An 18,081-nucleotide genomic window follows, 5' to 3' on the forward strand; every position below is an offset into this window, starting at 1 on the left:
ATGGAGGGATGTATTTAACTGGGTTAGGAAAATTATATACCAATCGTTGTGAATTATTATAAACCTAGTCCACCCTCTCTCCCGCTCCCCCCTCAACATCCTTCATGGTATATAATTTTCCTTGCATATTACAAAACTTTTTGCCTTCCAGTTGCACAACTTTCTTGTTAGTTTGCTGAGGCAATCTCTGTACGAATTTATAATCTGATGAATGAATCAACCCTTACGATGGTGTTACTAAATACACATATACAATGGTGGCCATTGTAATGGCAAGGGGCCTCTGGAGTTGGGTGTTCTTGAGCCAGTTACTGTAACAACTTAGGATCGTGAAAACTTTAGAAAAGATGCTGTTTTCCCCCAATGGACCTTCATAGGAGTGTGTGTGTATGGAGGAGTGTTCAGCCAGATAACATTCATAAAGATTGGTGTGACCCCAGTTGTTCGCATGGCAGCCAGTCACACCCACCATGCTCCACTCCATGTGACCCTGGTTTATTTATGTAACCATGCCAAGACACCTGGACAACAAGCCAAGCAAGGCTGTACGGACTCTGTAGACTTTATTGCAATGGTCAGTTTCCCTGTTTAAAAGGGGAGCAATATTTCATGTATTTCTGGTCAGGAGGCAGGTCAGATATCCACAAAATCTTACCCTGGCTCTTCTATCCATCATGGTCCAATTAGGAACATAAAAACTGCACCAGTTACTTTAACAGAAGTAGTTTATTTTTTTTTCTATCTACTGTGTCCCAGGCTTCTTTATTATTTAAGAACAAAGTATGAGTGATGTGGGGATTAAAATCAAGAGCATCATTGAACTTCACCTTCCCTCCAACCAGTTCCCCAACTCCTCACCCCACCCTTTGTGCTTCCAATTCCTTCCTTAGTGAATGAAGAACTTAATCCCAAAAGCCCTGGTCCGGACTCCAGGTTCTCTCCCTAGCTCCTCTTTCCTCTGCCCCCGTACCTGGGAAAGGCAGGTACCTCAGTTTGAATGCATGGGAGAGCCCAGAGTGGTGACAGAGACAGAGGGAAAGGCTTCCCCCTCAGGAAAAGGAACCGGGGAATAGAGTGTGGTGAAGTGAGGGCTTCCATAACCTGAGGTACCAAAATGGGGCCCTGGGGCCAGAGGAAAGGATACTGGTCCCCCTGAGAAAGGAGAAGCTGCAGCCTCAAAATCCTTCTCGTTGGGAATAATCAATGCTTGATCGTTTGCCCTTCTGGCGCCGGTTTCAGAACCACACTCGGACCACGTCCTTCTCAAGCCCTAGCTGTTCAGCAATGTGGCTGATCTGCTGCAGGGTGGGTTTGGGGCACTGCAGGAACATTTTCTCCAGGTTGCCTCTGACTCGGTTCTCGAAATTTGTTCGCTTTCTCTTCCGGGCTTGCAGTAGGGTCTCCGCTTTGCATTTCTCCTGAAGGTTCTCATTCTTGTCTGCTTCCTCCACCCACTTCTGCAGCACGGGCCGCAGCTTGCACATGTTCTGGAAACTGAGCTGCAGAGCCTCAAAGCGGCAGATGGTCGTTTGGCTGAACACCTTCCTAAAGAGAACCCCCAGGGTAAGCCCCACATTGGCCTGAGTATATCCCAGGTTGATCCTCTTCTGCTTCAGCAGCTTGGCAAATTCCTCAAGTTCTTTCTGCAAAGCTTGGATATCTTGGGACTCCTCAGGGTTTTGATCCACCTTCTCCTTCTCCACTTTCACAACAGCAGGGTGAGCAATGCAGGGCTCGGGGGAGGCCCCCTCAGAGTTGCTCTCCATCCCAGCTCCCACCTCTTCAGGCTGAGGGGTCTCCAGGCCACCGTGGGGAATCAGGCCCTTTCCAACCTGAGGTCCACAGTATGCCATCCCTCCACAGAACTCGTGAGGCGGAGGGTATGAGGGAATCCCCCACACCTCCGAACCTGGCCCAATTCCTGGCCCGATTCCTGGACCACCGGGAGGGCCTGGGAAGCTTAGCTAGGTCCGATGGTCAATCCAGCCCGGCTCTGGCCCTCCTGGCCCATCACCCCCACCGCCCGGAGGGGGCGAGAAGGCAAAGTCTGAAGCCAGATGTCCGGCCATGGGTTAAAAGGGCACCCCAAACCGGGGCCCTGAAAAAATAAGGCGAGGTAGTTTATTATAAGAACTGAAAAGGCAAAAGGAAAATGCCAAGGAAACAGAGGTGGCAGCTGAAGGAAGCAAGTGCAAGTAGAGTTAGTAAGGGGATGAGGTGACAGTTACTGGAACCTAAAACTTTGGAGGAGGGGCCCTGCAGAGGTGGAACCCAGACTTCAGAGGAAAGAGTGCGGTAACAGCTGTTGCCGGCATCTGTAAGGGGCACAATAAACACTGGTTCTGAGCATGAAAAAAAGCTGGAAGTGCAACTGCAGGAACGAAGAGCTGTCACCTCCCTGACACTTCAGGCTCTGGAAGCTCTGGCAAGCAGTCCCTCCTTCTCCTCCTCTTGTCTGAAAGGCTTCCTCTAGCGCCCTCTGTTGGCGGAACTTAGCCAGGTGTCCCGTAGCAAAGCAGAAAGTGGTTAGCAGAATCCCAGCCCCAGCAGCCATGGGAAGCTAACACAGGACTCTAGTTTGGGCTATTATAATCAATGCTATTATGAGCATTCTTGTATATATTTTTGATGAATTGTGCACTCATTTTGGGGGGTTTCATACTTTGGAGTGAACTTACTGGATTTAATAGATACATACATTAAATGTTCTGGTGGGTGTTTTGTGGAATCTGGTGATTTCAATTTGCATTTTTCTAACTACTAATGAAGTTGAGCATCTTTTGCCATTTGGAGTTCTTTTTAGAAGGATGCTTGGTTACATTTCTAGCCCATTTACAGTTTGATTTTAGATCTCTTATTGCTCTGAGTGTATGTTGGGGGGTTAATATATTCTAAAGGATTTTTTTTTCTGTGTTGGGGAGTGAACCCAGGGCCTTGCACATGCAAGGCAAGCAATGTACCCCTGAGCTACACCCCAGCCCTTTTAATACATTTTGTTGATATATGCCTTTTTGATTACAGATGGTGCCTGACTTATGATGATTCCATTTAGCAGTGGTATGAAAGAAATACAAATTCAGTAGAAACCATATTTGAATTTTGATCTTTTCTTTGGCTAGTGGTATGAGGTTCCACAGTTTGTCACATCTCCCAGTCAACCATACAATTTCCAAGGGGAACAACTGCTACTCTATGTGTGATATCTGGTAGACTGGGTGGATTCAATATATTTTCAGTTTATGAGATTTTCACCTTCTGATGAATTTAGTCTGGATGTAATCCCATCATAAGTCGAGGAGCATCTATCTCTGCACTTCAGTGTTATGAATGAGTTTTGTTTCAACTTCTGGCAGTACTTCTCAGGGTGTATTAAGATTTTAATGGTTTTATACTCACCTGTTGTGTCATTTTGGTGGCTCCCTCACAACACCCCATTTCAAAGGGTGTATGAGAAGAGGGTACCTGTATTTTCAAAAGGATCTCAAGAGTTCCAGGGGCTCAGCCAGTCACCATGAAGTTAGCTGTGGTTTCTGGGATGTGGATATGGAATTTACTTTCATCCAACTTGGACCCAACCCAGAGGTTTTGAACCACCAAAGCTTCAATACAACTGTCAAGTTATTTAGGCCAGCTTGATTTATGCAACTTGTTTTTTTCATCTCCTATCATCCTTAACTATTTCTATTTTGATTCCTGGATCACTTTTTTTGTGTGTAGTTTTTTTAAGTTAAAAAAAAAGTTGTCTCCGTCCCTTCATAACTTGTCAGTGTATTTAATGAGGCTGGTTTTGAGTTACTGCTTCTGTCCCCACTGATAACCTAACTGGCTGGTCATAGTATCATCTGGAGGGTACTCCTAACCTTGGAGCTGGCTCTGGTCCTCTGTTTCACTGCCAGGCAGCTGATCCCCTGCTAGGTCAGGGACTCCGGTCCCACAAGGAGGCAGCATCCTCACCTTCCCAAGCCAGCCTGGATGTGACAGCAGGGGAAAGGATGAAAATCAGGCTCAACCAAGAGGAGAGAGATGTTTACTCCCCATGTCCTAGGAGAAGAGATAGCTTCAGGAGAGGGTCCCTCAGAGTTTCTGGAGAGCGAGGAACTCAATTCAGGACAAATGGGGTCTTTGACACATGTGATGGAATTTCAGCCCATGTCAATGGAGGCACAGGTTTATTTAGGAAAGCAAGGAACACACATTCAAGGGAAAATGTGGGCCATCACCAACTCCCCTTTTAAAGAAAACCTGGGGGCTGGGGTTGAAGAGCTCAGTAGTAGAGTGCTTGCCTAGCACATGTGAAGCACTGGATTCGATTATTAAAAAATAATAATAATAAAGTAAAGGTATTATATCCATCTACAACTAAAAAATATTAGAAAGAAAGAAAGAAAAGAAAAGAAAGAAAGAAAGAAAATAAACCTGGTGAGAGGTCATATGGGAAGACATGGGATGACATCAGTCTGGTGATCTTGAGGGGGCTTATGGTGGTCTGGTCATTCTCAGGATGATATAGATAGAGAGACTGCTTTGGGAAGTGCCAGGTCTGGAAAATATATGGAACTTTAAATTCAAATTATATGTCCTTGCCTTTCTTTTAGGTTTCCTTTCTACCTATTCTTTTATTTCTTCTGTCTTATCTCACTGAGGGCCCCTCAACAAAGCAGGAACAATAGTGTTTTTTTTTTTGAGGCCACTTGCTGGTGTGGGAGCTTGAGGGGGGGTCTGCTTACCATCGAGGGTGGGGGATCACCAGTGAGGAGGGGCTGGGGGGCTTTCAAGAACTCTGAAGTCGGGGAGGAAGGACTCTGCCCTTCAGAGCCCTTGGTTGTAGGTAACAGCCAGGCTTCCCAGCAGAGGTCCCAGAGGTGGGGAGAGGGCTGAGACCTCTGCTGAAGGGACAGCCAAGGACTTGCTTTGAGGACTTGCTGCCTTGGAACATTCCCCAGAGGTCACTCACAAGCTCCTTTGCCTTTGGAGGCACGCAGGGCCAACCCCTGGATCTTGGACCATTACCGTGTGCTGCTGAGATTTCTCTCCCTCCTGACCTTGTCCTGTTGGAAGCGGCTTTGCTGCAGAAGCCACAGCCAGGTGGGACCCATTGTCACATGACCCACCCCCTTCTCTTGTCTGCAGATGCCACTTGCCTCCCAGGTCCCCTCCTATCCCCTTTTCTATCCCCTCTCTCCAGTGTTCCTTTTTCTAGTCATGTGCCTAAACAGGGACTGTCCCCAGCAGCTGCCCTTCCACAAGGCTGGGCTGGCTCGGGGATCAGCTCAGCTCAGCCTGGCCTTTCTGCTGCCCTATCCCACTCCGGCTCTGCACTATGCTCCTCCCTGCTCCCCCACTGGCCTGGCTGGGCTCCCTTTTAGCGGGGACCCAACCAGGGTCTCTCGCTTTCCTACATGTGTCCCTTCACCACCCTTGCCCACTCTTACCAGCTCCACTGCCTTTGCTCTGCATGTTCCCAGGATGTCCCCCACAGACAACGACCTGTTTCCGGAGAAGAAGATGAATAGGGTGCAGTTGGACAGCAGAGACAAGGAGGAGATGGCTCAGGATGGCTCAGCCCACCAGGGCAGCAGCCCCACTTTTGTTCTCCAGAAAACCTCCCTGTGGGAACTCATAGGCCACCAGCCTCTGTCCTCACCACCAACTGCTCCCTGTGCCCAGAGACCTCTGCCTTTCTAAGGACAGGACCAATCTACTGTGTCTGCTCTGGCCAGAAGGTAGGGCTGTGATGGTTCAGGATATAGGGCCTGGGAGAGAGCTTTCTTAACTGTCATCAATTTATTCTAAAGCCCAGATTTTGTAACTTTTGGTCTCAGGACTCCTTTGCACTCTCAAGAAAGTAAAACCCCAAACAAGGAGCTTTTGTGGGTTGTACCTATTGATAGTTACCATGTTAGAAATTAAAATAGAGAGTTAAAAATATTTATTTTAAAATAACACGACCATTAATCCATTCTATGTCAATATAGATATATAACATTTTAATGAAATATAATTATTTTCCTTGTTGCAAATATTTAGTGAGAAGAATGGTATTGTTTTATATTTTTGCAAATATCTTTAATATCTTTTTTAATAGCTGGATTCTCTTAATATGTCTCTCCATTCCATCTGTTGCAATATCACATTGTATAGCTTCTGGAAAATTCCACTACACCATGACAGAATAAGAGTAAAAAATGGTAAATAGCATCCTTTTTAAATTTTGTTTTTTAGTTGTTGATGGACCTTTACTTATTTATATGTGGGGCTGAGAATTGAACCCAGTGCCTCACACATGCCAGGCAAGTGCTCTACCACTGAACCACAACCCCAGCCCAGTAAATAGCATCTTATAATATAAAAATATATTTGGCCACCCAAGGTTTCCAGAACAGATTTTGAATACCCCTGATACCTTTGATACCTGATAGAGCAGAGGTCAGCAGTCTGTTTCTGTAAGGGACAGAGAGTAAATATTTTAGGCTTTTCAGTCTGTCTCGGTTAGTCAACTCTGCTTTGGTATCAGGAAGGCAGCCACAAATAATACTTAAACAAGTGGGTTTTATTAGAACATAGCAGCTTCTTTCCTGCATACTTTTGCTGTTAGGGGATCTCAGCTGCCTCTGCTGCCTCTAGCGCTTCATCCACCCATGCTCCCTAGCTCCTAGAATAAACACTACCTGCTTTGCTGCAGAGGCAAAGGGGCTACACCTGGTTCTGGGTGGTTCATGGATTCTGGTCTGCAACCTGACATTCCTCAAGGCCAGCATCATCTCATCAAGGAGGGCAAGGCCAGTCATCCTCTGAGCATTCCTTTGGCTCCCTGGCCTGACTATGTTGGTTGTCCAGCTGAGGAAGATGACCCCCAGACCACAAAGGATTGTCCTGGGCACTAAGGAAAACAACTTTGCCTAGAAAGGGCTTGAGACAGCCTTAGAAACTGTCCTGATGGAACCTGCCCTTCTTCAGACTCACCAGGTTCATCCCTTTGCCCTCTTTGTCTTCTATACCAGGGTGACATGGTCACCCAGAGTCTGATGATATGAGGCAAAGGCTTGAGTCCGAGCCAGGTGGGGCAGGGAAAACTCCAGATCAAAGTCTACTCAGTTATTAGAAGTTCCAGGGTCTCAGGGAACCCCAGAATAAAACTCCAAAGTCAGTTCCTTCATGCCCAGAAAGAGACTGTGTGCCACTCTTCAGGACGAAATTCATCGGAGACCTTTCTTACCCCCTCCAACTCAACCAGGAAGATGCTGCTATTCAGCTTTAAAAATAGAACACTCAAGCTGGACTTTTATGGTCTTGTGAAGAACACTGCTCTCGCCCTCCCACACCTGGTCTCTGCCCCTGCCTGGCCCCGTCTAGCTGCCCAGAAGCAGCTCTGCACAAGCTCTGCAGGATTCTCAGCAGAGACAGGGTTCCAGGCAGATTTATGTGTTCGGCCTTGGCTGAGGCCTCCTCCCATGGCTCCCCTCCACAGTCCAGCTGCTCCCACATCCCATGTGGCTCAGGCTGGGACGTACTGTGTCTCCTTTCCTACCTCCACCCCAGCTTGCTGAGTCACTCCTGCCCGCTATTCCCTGCTCCCAGCCAGCTCTGTGGAGGACCGACCCCAGTTCTTCCCAGATGCCCCAGACCTTTACACTCATGAGGACAGTGATGGCTTGCGACTAACCATACCCTGTTGGGACTTAAGTCTGCCTACATGCTGAAATTTATCAAAAAGTTGGTTCCTTCCCTGCCTGCACCTCAGGTGCTGGCTTTGAAGCTTCATCTGACCTAGAAAGTTCATCTCTGTGTGTAGACTCTGTGATTAGTCTTCAAAATATTTCTTCAGGACCAGTGATGAATTCCATTACAGAGCTATCACATTTCTGGCGTCTCAAGACAGGACTTAGGGACAGCCTGGTGGGATGATGGCTGTGGGAGAATCTGGCCTAGGGAGCTAAATTACAGACTGATTGTAGAAATAACTCCAGAGTCAATGAAACCTCAGACAATAACAGCACTGGGAACCCGCTGACCCTGGACCTGTCTTGTTTTCCTTTGAGGTAAGGTTTCTGACATAATGGAAAGAGGAGACTGTAAGGATCGACCCCTGGAAAGGGGGTTGATGCACATTCTTTTTTTTAAGGTCCTTTGAGGATTTAATAAATATCAGCATCCTGCATAGGCAGGGCCTTGAATGGTTGCCTGGTTCCATTAAGACAGAGTTGCCTCTGGGATAAGATCTTCTCAAACTAAACAGCTGGGACTATCTAAAACTTTCTCCAGAAACTGGAACGTAAGCAATGTAAGCTTTATGTCTTAACCTGTAGATATAACTCATGTCAAAACAGAAACAGTGGAAGGATGCAAAACCCAGAGAGGGAGAAAATGTAGTGATGAGGGGCAGCTGGAGAGACGCAGCATCCCGAGACAAGAATCCTAAATTCCTCACTGCCTCTTTGACGTTGGGTAATCATCTCACAGTGCCATATAAAAAAGCATATTTCTTTCTTCTGTTTTCCCTCTGGCTATGTGACACGGGCCCAGGTCTTTTCACACTTAAAGCTACCAAGAACCTATGAAGCCCCCTGGCTTTCCCATCAGCACCTGTGGCAGCTGCCATCCTGGCCCCTCCTTCTGCACCTGCGCCATGATTTTTGTCTTCTACCTGTGTGCAGAGGATTTGTAGGAGCCTTAGGGGAGAGAAAGGAGGGATGGTGCCTCACTTGACTTTGAACCAAGTCAAACCCATTCTTCACCCACTTCCTGGTAGCTGCCACAGAAGAGCCAAGGGTGAGGCTCTCTATTCTGTGCTTCCTGGGAACTCTCCACCGCTGCTTCACTTGGTCTGCAGACTAGACCTTGGAAGATGAGCCAGAGTCAAATCCAATGGCTGAGAGTTAGAGAGAAGATGGGTAGGTGCTGGTAGAAAACTCAGGTTCCTAAGCATGGTCTAGGAGAACAGGATGAGTGTGATAGTAGTCATTTGTCACCAAGAGCTGGTGAGGGTGGCCTGGTAAGAAGGAGAACATCTGCCTCTCCAGAGACTTGAGACCCCATCTCTTCATCCCTCATTCTTTGGCAGGAGGCAATGGCTGTGGTGAAGTCGAGGCCAGAGCATCCCAGACCTCCAGCATAGAGACGAGATCGCATGGGCCACTTCTGTAAGACACAGGATGGGTGGTGAGTGACTCTGCTGCCCTTCATTGTCCAGAATCCTTAACACCTGAAGCTTCTCCTTCCCTAGCACCCCTGCCTCATGCCTTCCCCCAGGCATCACAGCTCTGATGCCAGGGATCCCACACATTTTCCAGATACCCTGAGTCTGGCCAAGAGACACAGGAGGAGCTGGCTGAGGAGATCAAGGGCCCCCTCTGGTGGGCAGGAAGAACTCCCTCTCAACTGGGGTCCTCCAGGCATTTTCACTTCTTCCAGCAGGAGCAAGCAGTCCTAAAAAAACTCCATGTTGACTCAGCCCCTCCTCTCTAACAGCCCTTCCCACTAGGGACACAGGGTGCTTCTCCCTGGCTCACCTCCCTTCCTCACCAATCTGCTAGAGTTCTAGACCTAACCAGGTCTTCATTCTTTAATATATTTATCTACTACATGCAAAAGTCTTAACTTGGTCACCATTTTACAGTGAAGGATCCTGTTTTCATCTCAGAACTCTGCACCAGGTACCACCTTTAGCATTTTGGAGTTGTACCATTTTGTTTCTGAATCTTGCATGTTAGCTAGATTTGCAAGAAAGAAAGACCTCAAGTTTCAAGATATTTCAGGACCATGATATTTAGGGGAGAGAGGGTGGAAAGTATCCTCCATAAAAATAAAGTTGACCCCTTACGATGTTTTCCTCAGAGGGCAAAGTATGCTTCTCAACCGGCTCCTTACGGTGCCATCCTAGGGCCTGCTCAGGGACTGTGAGCAAGGTGTCTGGAATTAGACACTCTTGGACTCAAACCACACCCAGTCTCTTGTCCTCCCTCTGCTTCCTCATCTGTAGTCTTCATTTTGTTCTTGCACAGGTCAAGAGATAAGAGCATGCTAGAGCACTTAGCCTAGCTCCTGGCATAGCTTTAGCACTTCAGCCATGTTGTCTGTCATGGCAATGGCGATTATCATTAATTGCACTTATCATGCATAAACTTATTTTGTATTCAAGAGGAGAAGGCAAGCTCCTGTTAGCTTCTATTTCACATAGAATAAAGCTGAGGTTCAGGAAAGCTAGGTGACAGTATGGCAAACAGTGCATGCTGCACTATTGCCCCCCACTTGATTGTCCCAAAGAGTGGCTCTCTCCTGCAACAGGAGTTCAGAGGACACTGAGGTCAGTGTGTAAAGCAAGGTGTAAAGCCGCATGATGATCAAGGACTTTCCTGGATGCCATTTGCTTCCCCAAGCCCCGGCCCTAGGACATGCTCCTTTTTCCCTTTGACACTAAGAACCCCCAGAGTCTTTCCTTCTTCTTGGAGGAACCACATTCCCAGTCACCACCCCATGAGAAATACAGGGTTGGTCCCACCCCAAGAGCCAGTCTTGAGTCTTTTCCCTCTGCAACAGCAGGAAAAACTGACCCTGATGTCAGCTCTGCCCACAGCAGGGGCCCCAATCCAGTGCCCCCGCCTTTACTCCACCCTGCCTCAGGGTCCTGGGCAGAGATCTCCCCAGCCATGTCCCTGGGCCTATGACATACCTTGAGAGGGTGCAAGTGGCGGAGTCCACGCAGGAAGGGTGGCCAGGCAGGACTGGGCAGCTCATGGCCAAGAGTGCGGGTGAGATGAGCAATGTAGCTGGTGGCCAGCACCAGCACATCCAACTTGGAGAGCTTGGTGTCAGGCGGCACAGCAGGCAGAGCAGCCTGCAGGGCCAGGAAGGCCTGGCGCAGCGTCCTTACTCGGCTCCGCTCCCGTGCTGCATTCTCAGGACTGGCCTCACTCTGCACAGAGGGCCCCAGTGAGTAGGTCTGGCCCGAACCCCCATCGACCCTGGCTTCAAAAGCATTCTAGAAGTCAGGTGTCCTACTGCAGTAGTGGGTGCTGAACAGCAAAAACTGATAGACCTCAGCCCACCTTTGTGGTTCTCTGCCCCGCCCTGTTTTATAGCTGTGGGAAGGCCTGGGCTAGGGTCAGATGGCAGCAGGTGGCAAAGCTTGACTCAGAACCCAAGCGTCCAGGGTTCTCTCCATTATTCCCAAATTTGAATCCTGCTTATTGGGGTGCCCTTGGGCCCAGGGGAAACACAGAGCCACACCCTTTTCAGTAGGGCTGACCCTTGACCCAGCCAGGTCTTGAGATGAAGAGGCTGCTGTGGTAAAGGGGTAAGGGCGACAAACCAGGGGTCACAACAAACTAACTAGGTCCTATCTCTGCTGCTGAGTACTGTTTGGGGACATTGGGTAATTCACATCCCTCCTCCGGGCCTCAGTTTCCTTCAGAGAAGTGAAGGGAACTCTCTGAGTTATGCTCTGGTTAAGACCAGCTCTGATTCATTCCAATCAACCCCACAGGGCTCCGAGGAGTCTCAGGGGCTGATGTCCTTACTCTTGGGCAGGAACAATAACACGGAGTGAGGCTCATTGCCTTCCAACCCCTGCCTCCCCCGGGCTCCCTCTATTGGACCAGGATTTCCTTACCCTGCCACGAGCCGGGCTTCTAGCTCTGGCCCCTCGAGGGGTAGGGGAAGATCTGCACCATCTTTGGTCACTCCAGCTGGGCTCTTCCCACAGGTCCTGCCTTGTCCTGCTAAGGCGGCTCCTCTTCCTGTTAGTGCCTGGCAGCAACTGTGCTTTGGCCTTAGCCCGGCCATGCCCCAATCCTGGCATTGCTGGTGCCCCTCTGGCCTCCCTCTGTGGCATGCCACTCCCCTGAGGTATAGGGCTGCAGCCCTCAGAGCAGGAACACAGTGCCTGAGGGAGTCCTTGAGTTCAAGCTCGCTGGGGCAGGCTGGCCATTCAGCCAGCGATGTCTACATCTGAGGAAGCTGGCGCCAACTCAGTCCAGCTTCGCTCCTTGCTCTGGGAAAACTGCCCACCCAGCACAGCCCCCGCGAAAATCCTCCGCCTGCCTCCCAACCCTGCTGAGGGGTGGGGGTGCTGAATGCTGGGAGTGGCCAAGCCTGGGAGGAGGCCCATACTGAAGAAGGCAGGAGGATGAGGGAAGAGATGAGGTTGGGGTCATGGCTGACCCCAACGGTGGTCTTGTGGTGGATCTGCAGCTTCAGCTTTGAGGCACAGTCCCTGGAGGTGTCCTGGATTTCTGTCCTCTGTGCCAGAAGACCACCTGCATACATCCTAGAAAGGCCTTTCCTCCTCTGGTTAATGAATGTGACCCTCCAGCCAGCCACAGGACACTACTCCCCACCCCCAAACACGCCTCCCTTTTCCAACTCAGGACTTTCACTTCTACCTTTCTGTGCACTAAAATGCTTTCCTCCAGCTCTGCCAGGGGAATGCTGCCCATTCTTCAGGGGTCTGCTCTTCATTTATGAAGCCTTAAAACCTCAGAGAACCTGTGTTCCCACCTGATTGGCTAGTTTCCTGAAAACTCAATGTTCACAGATCACTATGTGCCAGGAACATTATATGAATCCTGTTGTTTATCAGAGTAGCCCTATGAGAAAAAAAAATAGTCATTTTAGATATAGGGAAACTAAGATTTTGGGGAGGTGAAATAACTTGCCCAGTGTCAAATCCAGTGAGTGGTGGGCTAGGATGGAAAACGCGCACAGTTAGTGAGACAGGAGGCTTCCCCTCCCTGTATGCTGTTCTGCCTCCCATGGGTCACTCACACGTCTGCCTTTTGCTAAACAAGAAGGCCTTGGAAGGCAAAGACTAGGACCCTGGTAGAGTTGCATCCTTTATATGGCTAAGTAGGAGGAAGGAAGCTGAAGCATAGAAAATCTGCCACAGTGGCCCTGCCTGTCCTCAAGTAACAAACTCTGCCTACAGCAGAATCCATCTTGCATGTTCCTGGTCCCTTAGTCTTGAAGTCCAGGGGAGACAATATAAGTAAAGTACAAATTTGGATGCTCATATAGTGAAAGACCCATCCAGCCAACAGAGAGAAAGGAAAAAAGAAAGATAAGTAAAACTAACCTGAATGTCCATCAGTAGGAAATTGATCAATTATATTCCTGGTGTATCCACACTATGGAATAATGTGCAAAACAAATCAGACAAACCTCTGTATTTACAGTGACATGAAAAAACTCTCAGGATACAATGTTAAATGAGAAAACCTAATAGTAGATCAATATGTATAATAAGATCCCAGCCTGGGGACTGGGGTTATAGGCATGTGCAAGGCACTGGGTTCGATTCTCAGCACTGCATATAAATAACTTATAATAAAATAAAACACCAAAAACCAAAAGATGTGTGTTAAGGTTATGTGCTATGTAAATGTTTAGTAAGGAGACTGAAAAGATGAATGCCATTTTTTTTTTTCATTCCAGGGCAGAAAATTAAACATCTACATCAATTCATGGCACACTGTTGTCTTTGGTATACAAAAGTCAGCCTTCCTCCCTCTCGCCCTTTCTTCCATTCCCTTCTATTGCATTCTCATTATTCTCCCCTGTCATATGCAGCCTTTCCAGTGTTTGATGTACATTCTTTTGTTAGGAGGAGTGGTGTTTGAAAATATGTGTGCAAAGTCTCCTCTTCTACCTGCAGAGTCTAATCCCTCCCGCCTAAGCTAGGGCCAGACACAGGAATTGCTGCCAACAAACAGAACCAGCACAGCACCAGTGGAACAGCCAAAACGAGGTTATGAAGGGCCCTGTAGCTTCCTCCTTGTTCTCTTCCTTTATTTCCATCCTCTTAGTTTCATAATTTACTCCATGAACATCTGTGTATTCTTAAGTAAACCAAAAAATTGCCCACAGCTTTTGTTGCTAGTATAAATGCTATCTTATTCTTTATATTTTTAGTTGATTATGGCTGCTATGGAGAAATGCTATTAAATTTTTTAACATTTATCTTGAATCTAGCAACTTTGCTGAACTTTCTTTTTCGTCTTAATGTTCTGTTGACTCCGTTGGTTTTTCCAAGTAGATAAAATAATGACCATTTATCTCCCCCTTTCTAGAATTTATGCTTCTAGTTTCTTTTGCTTTCTTTAGAGCATTGACCAGTGCTTCCAGTACTGTTAACCAGAGATAGTGATGGTAGGCAGTGTTTTTTTTTTTAATATTTATTTTTTAGTTGTAGGTGGACACAATATCTTTATTTATTTATTTTATTTTTTTATGTGGTGCTGAGGATCAAACCCAGAACCCAGTGCCTCATGCGTGCTAGGCAAGTGCTCTACCACTGAGCCACAACCCTAGGCCCCTAGGCAGTGGTTTTTTTCTCCACCCAATCTTAAGTGGAATGTATCAACAATTTCTCCATTAAGCAGAATCTTTACTGTAGGTTTTTGGTATATAACCAGCTTAAGGAAGTATACTCCTTGTTTGTCAATATATTTTTTAAAATTACAAATAGGCGTCTAAATTTATCAAAGGATTTTTCTGTATTGAGACAATAATTATTTCCCCTATTCATATGTTATATTATTAGATTTTTTTCATGATAATTCTTGCTTGAATTCCTGTTACAAGTCCCACCCAATTGTAATTCACTTTAAAAATACACTGATAATTCATTAGTTAATATGTTGTTTAGGATTTTTTGCAACTATTTCATAAAGGAAATGAGATTATAATTTTATTTATACTTATTTAGTTTTGGAGTCAAGATTACATTAACTTCAATACAATGAGCCGAGTAGCTCTTGTTCTTTTTTTCATTTTCTAGGAGAACTTTTTACAAAATATAGGAATCATCTATTCTTTGAAAGTTTGGTAAAACTTACCTGCAAAACCACTGGGCCTGGGTTTTTTTTCTTTGGCAAGTAGGGGAAGAGATTTTAGCTTCCATTTTTCTAATTTCTAATTGATTTAAGTTCCTTATTTCTTCTTAAGAGTATTTAGTATTTTATATTTTTCTATGAATTTATCCATTTTATTTAGGAACTCCAACACTTTAATGTACATAATATACTTTGGAGGGCTGGGGATGTGGCTCAAGCGGTAGCGCGCTCGCCTGGCATGTGTGCGGCCCGGGTTCGATCCTCAGCACCATATACAAACAAAGATGTTGTGTCTGCCAATAACTAAAAAATAAATATTTAAAAAAAATATATATATATATACTTTGGAATATATCTCCAAGAAAATGAGAAAAGCCAATGTTCTATCCAGCAGGACTTTTATTCTATAAAATTAGTACAAGTCCCAGTACCAGAAGAGTGTGGGCTCTGAGCCATGGAGTGACAGTGCAGGACCAGACTGGTGGCACAGTTTGTGTACCTACCGACAACACTACCCACAGAATGGGCATGGCCCTAGGAGGCCTCCAGAGAAGGCTGAAGTTCTAAGTACTCCCTAGACCAGCAGTTCTGTGGCAGGACCAGCAAGATTAAGATTGTTATACTCCAGCATTGCCCAAATAAAGAAAAAAGAAAAGACTGACATGAAACATCTCCAGAATGCTGTACCGTAGTTGCACACTTTGTCAGAGGCACAAGAATCCTGCCTAGTGTGAGGTAACCTTTTGCTATTGAAATTAGGGGCCATATGAAACTAACATGGCAATCATTAAGGACTAAGGATGTCTATAAGAAGCACAGAACCTCTTTGGATTGTAATCATGGGAGAACTCTAATCATAGGAGAACTGCCCACGAGGATCTCAGGGACAGAAGGTTGGCATTTGGATAGAAGGAGCAAAAACCACTCCAAAGACATCAGATGCCAACCTTTGAAACAAGCAGATAGTCAACAGTAGTGCCCATGCCAAGACCCTCAAATCAGTTTTTAAAAGCCACTCATTGAAAACTGCACCAGTTTGGGGGTCTGACTCTTGCTTTCTAACCAACCATGGAATAAGATAAGAAGCCGTGGAATGAGTGGCAAGTTCTCTCAGCTGCGGTGCAGTGTTCTTTTTCTCAGAAAACTCTCCCAGCTTCCATTCAGAGCTCAATGGAAATGTAATCCAGTTAGTGCTGAGGACAGACTTATAAAGGAAGCCATCAAAACCCTCACCAGATGACAAACTGGTGTGGCATCTTTCCTCTAAGGGAACGTACCCATTAGGAAAGGAGGGAGATCTGGTTCCTACTTTGCTGAGCCTAGTAGGACAAAGTATAAGAAGAAAGACAATATTAAAGTCACACCTGCAGCCACAGGAAAAGAGATCTTCTAGTGCCCAAGTGCACTCCCAGTGCTAGGTGGCCTGGACACCCTCAGAGAGGTCCTCTACCATGAGGGTTCAGTTCCTGGGAGGACAGTAAGTTCATAGTCAGTGAAACGGGAACTTCTCAACCTTTCACATCAGGGTTGCATCCATAGTAAAGATGCTAGAGTAGAAAGGAAAACCTACACAGTGAAAAACAGTGTCCATAAATCCCCAAGTGAACTAGGATTGGGTGAGACTGATGTACAGAGCTAATGGTTCCCATGCCAAGAGGTACAGAGGCCATTTCTAGCATTCCAACATCTTAAGTGCTGCTATAATCAGCAGAGAAGGCAGACAGGACTCGGAGCTTATCGTGAAGGGCTCTGTGTACTGAACATCCTCTCTGGGCACAGCTCAGGTCCATGCTGTGCCTGACTCTCTCTACTGGCATAATGCCACATGATGCCTGTGTGTGGGTGGCTCTGGGAAGTGGTCTTTGATATAAAGTTCTCTGTAAGAACTTTGTCTCAGCCTGGGGCTTTGCCTCTAGTCTCCAGGGCGTGAATACAGCAGGGCACATTCTCTCAACTGGACTGAGTGAGCTTCCTGGAGAACACAGGCAGCAGAGCAGTGAAAGCACAGCTTTGGTATCATGCATTCTCTTCTCAAGTTGGCAGGCATAGCTACTTCATGAGAGGAAGGTTCAGGTGTGGTCCAACTCATGGGAAGCTGGACCTTCTGGCTTTCACTGTGGCCTCTAGCAATGATAGCAAGCTTCCTTCTTTTGGGTTCTTTCTTCTTCATTTCATTGGTACTGGAATTGAACCCAGGGCAACTTTACCACTGAGCTACATCCCCAGTCCCTTTTTTCTCTTTGAGACAGTTATTGAGACTGGCCTCAAACTTGAGCTCCTCCTGCTTCATCCTCAGGAGTTGCTGGGATTATAGGTGTGTGCCACAGCACCCCATTCCTTCTTGGTTGTTTCAGTCCTGCACCATCAGCTCCACTATGACAGGCTAAGGAAAAGGCAGGCACATGTCCTATTTAGGTGTGGGATTGACTGTCCACTGAGGAGTGGAGATGAAGGGATGCCAGACAGGATCATCTCCACCCCAGAACTTGGGTCCAGTCTTCCAGGAGTGGTCATCTATGTTTGGTACAAAAAACCCTCAGACACTATTTAAGTGGAGGTCCCTTTGAAAAAGGGTTTGACCCACTGACCCATGTTCATCCTTCTTGTTCACAATCACACCAAGATATTCTGTCAAAAGACTTGATAAGATAAAAGTTCATAAAGATTATTATAATCCTCAGGCTAAAAAACTCATTTACAAAGTAGGAAATAAAAGGAATGTGGGGAGCTTTATATGGTAAACAATTAAGGACCATGTTTAGGTGCCTACCAGCAGCTGGGGATAAGTTAAATGACAATGATGAGCTGCAAAAGCAACTCATTGTGATAGAGTTCAAGTGTGCACATTTCAGTTTTCACACAGCAAGGCTCCAGAGTGGCTGGTTCAAAAGAATGTGTTGGGGGTGGGGCTGAGGTTGTGGCTCAGCGGTAGAGTGCTCACCTCACATGTGTGGGACCCTGGGTTCAATCCTCAGCACCACATAAAAATAAATAAGTGATATTGTGTCCAACTACAACTAAAAAATAAATATTAAAAAAAGAAAATGTGTCAGTCAAATTGGGAAGAGGAAGAAGAGTCACAGAAGCAAAACTGGTGATACTCATCCCAGCACTATTCATGAGAGCTCTCCAATGGGATTTGTATATTTCCGTTGAGACAAATAGAATAAACACTTTTCACTTAGTGTCATTAGTTTATTACTTCCTCAGCTTCTCTTGTTCTAGGATCCTGCATGAAGTATCATTCTGTCTC

General features: G+C 46.5%; 1 protein-coding gene and 1 pseudogene across 2 annotated transcripts; both read right to left on the reverse strand.

Annotated features, from left to right (window-relative positions):
* Window positions 1-632: 632 nt before the first annotated feature.
* Window positions 633-3,621, reverse strand: LOC107137138 (annotated as a pseudogene). The gene has a single exon (XR_007348303.1). The product of XR_007348303.1 is annotated as a POU domain, class 5, transcription factor 1-like (transcript).
* A 2,412-nt stretch (window positions 3,622-6,033) lies between these two features.
* Window positions 6,034-14,973, reverse strand: Tcf23 (transcription factor 23). Its single transcript, XM_015479487.2, has 3 exons — window positions 11,609-14,973; window positions 10,670-10,912; window positions 6,034-9,138 (listed from the first exon to the last, which is right to left on the reverse strand). The coding sequence occupies exons 1-3, from the start codon at window positions 11,828-11,830 to the stop codon at window positions 8,959-8,961; spliced, it is 645 nt and encodes a 214-aa protein (XP_015334973.1). The 5' UTR covers window positions 11,831-14,973; the 3' UTR covers window positions 6,034-8,958.
* Between the last annotated feature and the right edge of the window lie 3,108 nt (window positions 14,974-18,081).

The sequence above is a fragment of the Marmota marmota genome, unplaced genomic scaffold (assembly GCF_001458135.2).
Source record: "Marmota marmota marmota unplaced genomic scaffold, marMar, whole genome shotgun sequence".
Taxonomy (NCBI): domain Eukaryota; kingdom Metazoa; phylum Chordata; class Mammalia; order Rodentia; family Sciuridae; genus Marmota; species Marmota marmota.

What these genes read in the sequence shown, in the direction of transcription:
- Tcf23 (XM_015479487.2), bottom strand. Translation starts at nt 11,830, where the DNA reads ATGCCACAGAGGGAGGCCAGAGGGGCACCAGCAATGCCAGGATTGGGG. An exon ending in GAAGCCCGGCTCGTGGCAGG is followed by an intron (nt 10,913 to 11,608) that starts GTAAGGAAATCC and finishes CCCTCTGTGCAG; the next exon opens with AGTGAGGCCAGTCCTGAGAA. An exon ending in GCCACTTGCACCCTCTCAAG is followed by an intron (nt 9,139 to 10,669) that starts GTATGTCATAGG and finishes TGTGTCTTACAG; the next exon opens with AAGTGGCCCATGCGATCTCG.